Genomic DNA, 9,996 nt, shown 5'->3' with positions numbered 1-9,996 from the left:
AGGAGGTCAAACGATTCAGCAGCTAGAGGGAACACAGAGGGTGTGCTCTGAAAAAGCAGCACCCAAACTTCAGAGGCAACGGACCACTTCAACTGCCACTATCTACCGAACGACACACATCGCGACTTGACGAACTAGGCCATGAGGTTGGGCCACAGTGTGGAGAGTATTACATGGAAAGGAGGTCAAAGTGTGACTTCTTGTCCTTTCAAACCTGCAGGGATGTTGACTTGCACTGGTAGGGAAAAAAAAAACACCTGTTGAACAGATCTGCATATATTAAGGATAGTAAATGTAACATGTAGGATTTTCTCTTAATACATCAATGTTAAATTGTTATAATGACCATGAATAGTACATTCCATAGCCCCTATGACATGTTGCTGCTGGAACCTTTCCTTCCTCATTATATGCGTAAGAATATCTATGTGTTTTTCCCATAGGGAATTGATCCCAAAATCACCAACTCTGGGCTTAATGAAAGCAGAGATTCATGGGGCTACTGTTTGTATCAGTGCTAGCCATCCTTCAGTATTAAAATGTGCTGTCATGACTACTTTCACAGCAACGTACTTAAGAGAAAACCTTACACGTAACATCTTAAAGTACGATATGATCAATGAGTCCGCATGACCAGTCATGAGCTGTGACCACCCCAATATGAGGTCCGATAGCACCATATTTGTCTTTTAAATCTCTTAATGGTTAATAAGAGTGTCTAAGCCATAGATCAAGCATATCATGGATAAAACCATAGGTCTCATACTCAGACATACATGCAACAAAACACATTGCATGTTAATACAAAGATGTGTAAAAGAGCATGGTCAGTTTGGTTTTGCAGCAGAAAAATTTAGGTTGTGCTGTATTAAATGGACCAGGAAATGAATTCACCACTGTCCCTCTGAGAAATGTCTTTATGTAGTGTTTAGTGTGTTTGTCAGAAAAGTATACCTATCTCTAGATGCATAAAACCATCTTCTCATGGCTTAAACATTTAGGCTAACACTGTAATGCCCAACATTTTAAGAGGGTGCATACAGTACAAAAATGACAGAATGGAGGACTGGCAGCTGGGTAAGACATGAGCAAAGAGTAAACTACGGGCATACAGAATCCCCCATATCCCTAACACACAGTAAGAGTATTCAAGTGAAGAAATCTTCATTTGAGCCTGTCCCTATACTGTGATGTGAAGGAGCTGGGAAAGAGCAGAGAAACACTGATCATCATCTACTGGTCCATCTTTTATTAAATCATTCATTTAAGGCAACACAACTGAAATCTGGGTCTTTTCGGGTTACTGTGGATGGAGTGCCAAAAGCCCTTGACATTTTGAATAAATTAAAATAACCTATCAGTTAAGTAAAGGCTGTTACGAAGAAAGGTGTTGGTCAAGTAACAAGAACCTCTCAAAAATTCCAGTTAGCAAAACTTAAACCAAACCCAAAACATACAGATCACACGATGGCCCTCAACAGTTCAAACACTGTAAAGTAAATTCAACTAGACTCCTGTGTGGATGTAACTCACAAGTGATATCTGGATGAGAAATGGCTTTTCAAGTCTGTACAAACCCCTGGCTTTTTATTTGTAGACCTCCCCTGTGAGTCGCTGGCCCCATGCAAAGATTCTGCACTAATTAAATTAACAGTTTTTGCTCTAAACCTAGTGCCAAACAGCTGACAAAACAGACCACACACACCAAAATCTTTCCTGCTCCATGGACACAGAAGTCAACAAGATCTCACATAATGACAGAGTATCAAAGCAGGTGGTAGTGCGGTTTCAACGACTAAATCAACTAGCTGCATTGCTGTGCCTGCTTCAGAGCTGAGAGACAATGACACGTGTTTCTCGATGACACAAACATGTTAAATCTTTTGTGGCTCAAGCAGTGTATCTTCATTAAGAATTACAACTTCAATTATATAGAACACTTTGTGGACGAGTGACAATGGTTAGTTATAATCTGAAAAGGCAAGACTGTTTCCACGACGACGAGGGCAAGACAAACAACAAATGACTGAAACTGCGAGGTTTGTATATTGTTCAGTGACCGCGGCCTTATTTGAGGATGGCCAGTAAGTTTGCATTCAGAGGCTAAAGACCCACTACAGTTGTGGTTACCACTTAAGTGGCACTGAATGCAAGCACTACAAGCCAAACCACAGACTACTCTGTCCAAGTGTAGAATAAAAAGAGAATATGGCTTTAAGTAGTTATATCCTGTCCCTGTCAAGTGACTCCCTGGCAGTCATCTCCAAAACCAACACACAAGAGAAATTTAAATGAAAGCAGTGTTCTTATGCACACTTTTTTCTAGGTACTTGTAGTTATGCCTGCTTCCTATTCCCAATGTGGTGAAAGCAGACCCACTTGTAGCCCCATTTTACATCTTAAATTAACTAGCCACCTGTGAGGGCATGATTACCCTTAGACAAAGTGGCTTTCTCTGCGACTTAAAATTTGAAAAAACAAAAAAAGAAGGGACATAGCTGTAAGCTCCAGCCAAACAAAGGCAGTCCAAGGTTTACAGGTTCCACCACAAAACGACAAATAAACAGGGACGAGGTTTCCAAAATCTTTAGGTTTCTTTAGGCAAAATCCAAATACTAATTTATGCTGGCAGATCACCGTCTATATCCACACACAGAAATACATACGATTGTGAGCTCAAATAATAAACACTGCCAGCAAAGGCTGGTCAAAGAGCGTCACAACCCTACCATCTATACTTTGGAGTATACAGATCCCAATAAATAGTTCCAACTACAACACTACAAACTTTACAAAGCTCATACAACCTCAACAATCAAATTTTTTTGAGAGGAATCAGAAGAGAGATGACACAGCCTTTGAAAACTGCAGTTGCCTTGCTACATGGTATATATGTCTGGATATTAAAATAAAGAAGAAAAATAAGGATTTTCTTAGTAAATGTAAAATTGTAGCAAAGCCTCAACAATATAAGAGCAAGACTAATCCACTGTAAGAGACTTCCTTCCATCCACAGAATCAAACACCTGATTAGGTTTGCTGATAAGATGCAAGATAAAATCAATTATTTAATTTTCAAAAATATGACTTGAGGGGGTTATAGATATAGGTATGCATATGCTGCAAAAACGGAACCACAGGCAAAGAAAAAGAAATGTGGATTTCTTGCCATAATCAAATGATGCTTCGTTGCCACCCGTTGCCATGTCAACGTCTGAAAGACGGCCAGCATGGCAACGGAAACTATCATCATAAAATGGTACAGTAGTAGAAATAGCTAGACCAGGAGGGGGCGGGCTCTCCTGGGAAAAGGTCCGCGGAGAGGTCCAATGACTGGTCATGCGGCTCGCTGTCAGGAATAATGGTTGTAGGGTGGTAGAGGGTGCCCAATGCCATTCTGGTAGTGATGGTGCTGGCGGTGGGCGATGTACTCTGCATAACCCATTGTCATCTTCTCGCTACGGTACCTAGAAATGAGAAAAGATGTGTTGGTAGAGGCTAGCTGACCCTCAAGTCATTTTAGGAGAGCTATTAGCAGCAGCCTGAACCAAAGCACAGAGCTGCACATACTGTGAGACACTGTGCAATCAATTTAAAACAAATGGGTCAAAGCTAAACTCTGGAGGTTTCAGTCAGAGCTCCATTTAACACTACACACTGTCTACCACACAAGTTATTTCGTTAAAAAAAAAAAAAAAAAAAGCAACCCGCAGAGACGTTGTTGCCTTTCTTGCACAGTCTTCCACATTGCCAAAGCCTGGTGACTACATTACCCACAGTGCAACGCTGCCGCCACAGTTCATTTTGGGATTTAACAGTGGTGGAAGAAGTACTCAGATTTTTTTTACTTAAGTAAAAGTAGCAATACCACATTGTAAAAATATTATGTTACAAGCAAAAGTCAATAGTATTCAAAGCATTAGCAGACAATATACTTTAAGTACCAAAGGTAAACGTACTCATTAGGCAAAATGGCCACATATTATTCAATTATAATTATTAATGGATTATTGTACATCATATTTAATGTTGGAGCTGGTAAAGGTAGAGATAATTTTTACAAAGTTATATGCTTATACTTTGAATTACTGCTGGGTAGCTTGTGAATTTTACACCAAGGATCAATAAATCTTGTGATTATACTGTATTTAATGGATTTCTGAAAGATAACTAGTAACTAACGTTATTAAATAAATGTAGTGAGTACAAAGTACAATATTTTTCTCTGAAATACAGCGAAGTTGAAGTATGAAGAAGCAGAAAATGAAAATGCTCAAGTAAAGTACAGATATAGAGTTCTCAGTCCTGCTCAGAGGAGCAAGAAGGCTGCCTAGCAGAGACATGAGCGAGGATACACAATAGCATCCTTCTTAGAAGTCTTTTATGGACCGACCAACACAACCCTTTATTGGCAATCAGTTGGTGATTGGATGCTTCAGATATCTCTCTATCTTCCTCAGTTTCTTTTTTATCACATCTTTTCTCCTCACTTTTTACATGATAGGGACCAAAAGGCGAGGAAAAATGCAAATGAGGGAAACATGAACACAAGGGCATTGGGATGTATCCAGTGTTGCAGCAGTCCCAAAACGGGGCTAGTATTGCCCTTGTCCAGAATTCTTTACTATGTGCATGTGATATACCAGCTAACATGCAGGCAGCGTAGACACATGCATTATACGCGTCTCAAAAAAAAAGCAACTGCGTCTGCTCAAATACAAGACTGTAGTTCTAAATAAGAATCAGAAATTAATTAACTTTAGTCTGGCCGATACTGATCCTGTAAAAAAACAAACAAACTGAATTTGATGTCTAAAAGCAGTGGCATTCCCCTTTAAGCATCTTCACTGGTAGCAGATATACTCAGTTTCAAAAGAGGACACTTGTCCATCATTATTCATCTAAACTTTATAAAAGGTTAAATTCTCCCAATTTTGCTTGATTGGCAAAGCTTGTAACATGTGAATGTACAATTTGGCATTTTGTCTTGTGTTTGTCCATACTGATATAAAATGTAATTAATATATGAACACATGTAGGTAAATTAAAGGATGAAGTGTAATCTTACCTGGTTAATTTAATGGTCTTCCTGAAGTCATTTGTGATGGGAGCTTTGTAACCTCCTTTTCGTAGTAAGGAATCTATGGTTTGGATGTGGTCCCAACCTTGATGAAAAGTAGTTAAATCTCTTTATACAATTCTAAACATATATACAGTCTATATATATATATATATTATACATGAGGCTTAATTATTAAGAAGTCAAAAAGATCTCACCTTGCTCCTTTGCGACCTCTGGTAGGTAGGTGGCGGTGCGCTTTGATCCTTTTTCATTGAAAAACTCTATCCTAATACCGTGAACACCCACCTAGAATTCAAGACAGACACAACCAACAAAAATGTTTGACCCCATAAATCACTCCATCCACAAAAGTCAAAGCTGTCAAAACATCAAGTTGATCAGTTTTAACTGTTCTTTAAAGCAAAATGGAGAACTGTTACATTATACAACCAAATGCCATGTTTTTGTATTTAATCCAACACATTACTGAATGGTTAGCTATTCAGTTTGTTTCTACCAATCCCTTAGCTTTAGTCATGCTAAGGGATATTATTATTATTATTATTATATTTTTGAGAATATAAAAATTTGGGGTGGAAAAAATAGATTCACATAAGAATCGCGATTCATATCTTCTACAATTCTGAATCAATTCACATATGTTAATCTATTTTATGTAATAATATTAATGGAACAAAAAAGGCAAAATTCTGAGGTCAGTGCAGCACACGGACAGCGCACAGAGTGCACATACAGGCTTTGGCTTGTGCTGTAGCATTAGTTCATCTTCAGAAAAGAAATAATTTGAGCGCATGTTAATGAGCATTAAAAGATGTGTGGAGGACTGTGTGGATACTTCGTAGCCCATCACCAACAATTTGATGTTAGCGTAGCAGAGCAGAGAACTTATTAACTAATGAGAGCAGCTCAGCAACACACACTGCAGTGCTTCAGTCAAACTGCTGGGGCAAAGAAAAGAGCTAATTTCTTCAAACCAGTGCCCATTTTGGATCACATTGGCTTTCTTGCGTAGTAAAACGCTGCCTTAGAGACGCTGTTCTGTACTGCTGCAGACATAATGTTAACACCACCACCACAACAGTGCTCTGCTTTGTTCTCCCCCTCCCCTTTACAACACACAAACCAGCTAGCAAAAACTGATGGTGGACAAAGTACTCAGATTGTTTACTGAAGTAAAACTATCTGTTTAAACTTTTTTTTTTTTTACTTTACTTTTTTTTTTACCGTTTTGAATCTAAAATCAAGAAACGATTTTGAATTGCCAAGTTGAATTATGAGTGAAGATTCCCACCTGATATGAAAATATTTTTGGTCATTTAACCTTTTGCTGTTCATTGATTTTGGTTAAACACATAACACACAAAACATTAACCTCAGAGCAAAGTGGAAGAGGTGCTTGTGTAATATTAGAGCAAGGCATGAGATGGGTGTGAATGAGCATTAAAGCTACAAGACACAATTCTCAATACAAATTATGTTATTCTTCATCTAACTGCAGCGGTCTGCCATATTAAGCAAAGCATGTCCCTTACCTCCCAGTCAAGATAATCACCGACGTCTTCAAAGTTGGTGAGAAGAGACACTGAGCAGAAGAGGCGAGGCAGCTCATCCCTTGTCATAGGGGGGAAGCGGCTGTCTTTAAGGGCACTGCAGACATAACAAGCACAAAGAACAATACCACTGCAACAGGTAATTCAGAAAGTTGTCACAATCAGGTAATGAAAGGCCAAATAATGTTTTGGATTTTAAAATACCACAGACTCCAATAATCATATAACAACAAAAACATTTTTTAATGAAGGGAAACTTTCACTCAAAGTGTGTACAAATTACCAGTTAAGGGGCTGTGTGTGTTTACATGTGATAGACAGGTCAGGTGCATCTGCCCTCAGGTCAAGAACTACCAGTGAAGAAACACCAGGCCCCTTGGGCCAAATATACAGAGACTTACCCTTTTCTTCAACAGGTTATTTTCAAACAATAGCACCGCAACACCAGCTTATAGAAACTCAAGTCTGCAAATGTATAAATAAAATACTTTTGTTTCAGTCCTCTCAACATATCTTTGAACTCATACCCTCATAGGTTACATGATATTTAATTGACAAACATAATTATTAAATATAGACTCTTAACAGCGCTGTCCACCAGAGTCAGTGTCCATTTGTGGTCAACCCACTGGTCAGGTGACATGCTGGCTTGGTCTGGAGAAAGTAGAACACTGCCCAATACAACAACATTTTATTTTTCAGCACCAATCATTCTGATCTCAGCAGTCAGGTCATCCACACTAAATGATTTCAACATACACAGCATTGGAACAGTATTCATTTGACTGAATATCTTGACACCCATAATGCACCTCGTCTTTTCTTCTTTAATAATAGATGTTAATGAAAACCTTCATGGAAAAACGGGCTTAAGGGCATTAATACCTTTCCTTTTATTATGTGGTCAGAGAGACATGCTCTGCACACCATTACAGAAAGCTACACAAATGAAACATTTATTTGAAGCCATGAATAGGACAGTTATAATTCCAGAGGGTTACTGTTCAAAGTCACCCAGGTTAGCTCATTCTTGAGTTCAGTTTGCTCATTGTTCACTCTTTTTTTCTAGTGTGTCACAATTCCTCCACAAACATTCTCTGTCCACAGCTTCGACAGAGAAAAGCAACTCTGCTGCTGCTTACCTGGTAAGGGTGTACTCCCTGAGTCCTGAGTGCAGATTCATGGCAGAAAATGTACCTATACAACCCCGCAACCGCTTGTCTCTGCCTATTTTCCATGTGACAAACAGCGGGCTGGAAAAAAAGTGCAAAAGGCCATATTAAAGTAGCTGAACTTTATAATAACATCCACAGCAAATGTATATTTCTGTCATGTATAAAAGTCCTTTAATTATTCACATTAGGTAAAACTGACACTTAATCTCTTACATTTATTGCATTGGTCATCTGTCCACCCATGACTGGAAAAACAGTTCTTTTTTTGAAACAGCATTCTAGCCTTCATGTAGTTATAGGGCTTTTCCATCATTTTTTATAGTAAAACTGCTTCTGGTGAAGAGAATTAGCATGTAAATTAACCCAGAGAAAAAACAAACAAAATGTGTGAATGAAAATGAATAACTCAAAGTACTGCATAACAGGACCCAAATGACCATTGGACAGAGTATATGATGATTTCAATGTAAAGGTTTCATTTCCATGTTTGCATTAATAAGGTTCAGATAATACTGTGTTTGGACACTGTTGACAGGTGTCATGGTGGATTGAAACCACAAATATGCAAAACAGAACATGCCCCCCATGCAGTGTTGTGCTAATAAGGACCAACAACCTTTCTACAGTTTTCATTTGGGTTTTCTGGTCCAACACACATCTGATGGACAAATCTAGTTCAGTTTTAATCAACGTGACTTTCTACACTGGCTACAAAACTGCCTGAGCATCAGCAGTGCTTTTGTGAGCACTGTAAAGACACTTCTGAGTGCATGGTAATACTGTGGCTGGACAGCTCCACTGTGACACAGACAGGACTGCTTCAGCCCTGGGTGCTCAACAGGAAATTGCACTTATCATTTATCATGGCTGAAAATTTGATCTCATTTACTGATTTATCACCTGCCCATCCAAGTCTTGTTTTGACATAACATTGCAGGGCTTCAGGTTATTTTTTCTTAATATGAGCACCAGTACAATTTAAAGAGGCACCAATTAAACTGAAATTCAGCATGACAATTTCACACAATTACCGGCATCACTCAAACTCTTAAGTAATAAAAATAGACACTTATTATTCCATGTTACAGAAATAAGTGGTCTCATCAAAACTAGAACTCTGACAGGTACACAGAGACTTTGTACTGTACTGATATGGACTTAAGTCTGAAATAAAGCTTATTCACTGATTTACTTTTATTTATATTTCCTACACTTCATCAGTTTTTTTTTTTCCATCAGTATGGAGCCTACATCCCTCTTCTTATTGAAACTACCAATGCAGCAAATCTTCGTTAAAATGTTTCTCTCATTCACTTTGCTTATGGAACTACTTGTGTGTAAATTACACAGTGTAAAGAGAAATGACAAAAACAAAAAACTTGTAGTCAGTTACAAAAAAAAAAAAATAATAATATATATATACACACCCACACACACACACACACACACACACATACCAGCACCAATACAGACATTTCAAAACCTGTTTAAGATGATTTTTGTTTTAATGGGGGCGCAATCCTAAACTAGAAAACATACACGAGACATTTACTCTTTAAAAAAAATCTTATAATTTTATTTTTAGATTCTTCACATAATGTGCAGAGCTGTAGCAACTACAGAGGTATAAAGTTGATGAGCCACACAATGAAGCTATGGGAAAGAGGAGTGGAAGCTAGGCTAAGGAAGGAAGTGGATATCTGTGAGCAGCAGTATGGCTTCATGCCCAGAAAGAGCACTACTGATGCAATGTTTGCACTGAGAATGTTAATGGAGAAGTATAGAGATGGTCAGAAGGAGCTGCATTGTGTCTTTGTGGATTTAGAGAAAGCGTACGACAGAGTGCCGAGAGAGGAGCTATGGTAGAGTAGTTCAGGATATGTATGAGAGGAGTACGACAGTAGTGAGATGTGCTGTAGGTCAGACAGAGGAGTTCAAGGTGGAGGTGGGGCTACATCAAGGATCAGTTTGAGTCCCTTCTTGTTTGCTATGGTGATGGACAGGTTGACAGATGAGGTCAGACAGGAATCTCCGTGGACAATGATGTTTGTGGATGACATTGTGATCTGTAGTGAGAGCAGAGAGCAGGTGGAGGTCTGCTCTGGAAAGAAGAGGAATGAAAGTCAGTCATGGTAAGACAGAATACATGTGTATGAATGAGAGGGAGGGAAGCGGAACAGTGAGTTTA

At 38.6% G+C, this 9,996-nt stretch overlaps 1 protein-coding gene across 1 annotated transcript in view; it reads right to left on the bottom strand.

The window, feature by feature from the left end:
• Positions 1-383: 383 nt before the first annotated feature.
• Positions 384-9,996, bottom strand: part of ammecr1 (AMMECR nuclear protein 1) — a 16,480-nt gene continuing 6,867 nt past the window's right edge. The window contains 5 exon segments of the mRNA XM_020600522.1: positions 384-3,467; positions 5,069-5,165; positions 5,278-5,368; positions 6,616-6,730; positions 7,776-7,886. Coding sequence (XP_020456178.1) covers positions 3,353-3,467; positions 5,069-5,165; positions 5,278-5,368; positions 6,616-6,730; positions 7,776-7,886 — 529 coding nt within the window. The 3' untranslated portion in view covers positions 384-3,352.

This window comes from Monopterus albus, unplaced genomic scaffold, assembly GCF_001952655.1.
Source record: "Monopterus albus unplaced genomic scaffold, M_albus_1.0 scaffold47.1, whole genome shotgun sequence".
In the NCBI taxonomy this organism is placed as follows: Eukaryota; Metazoa; Chordata; class Actinopteri; order Synbranchiformes; family Synbranchidae; genus Monopterus; species Monopterus albus.
The sequence above is the reverse complement of the archived record's forward strand: the minus strand, read 5'-3'. Positions and strand labels throughout refer to the sequence as shown.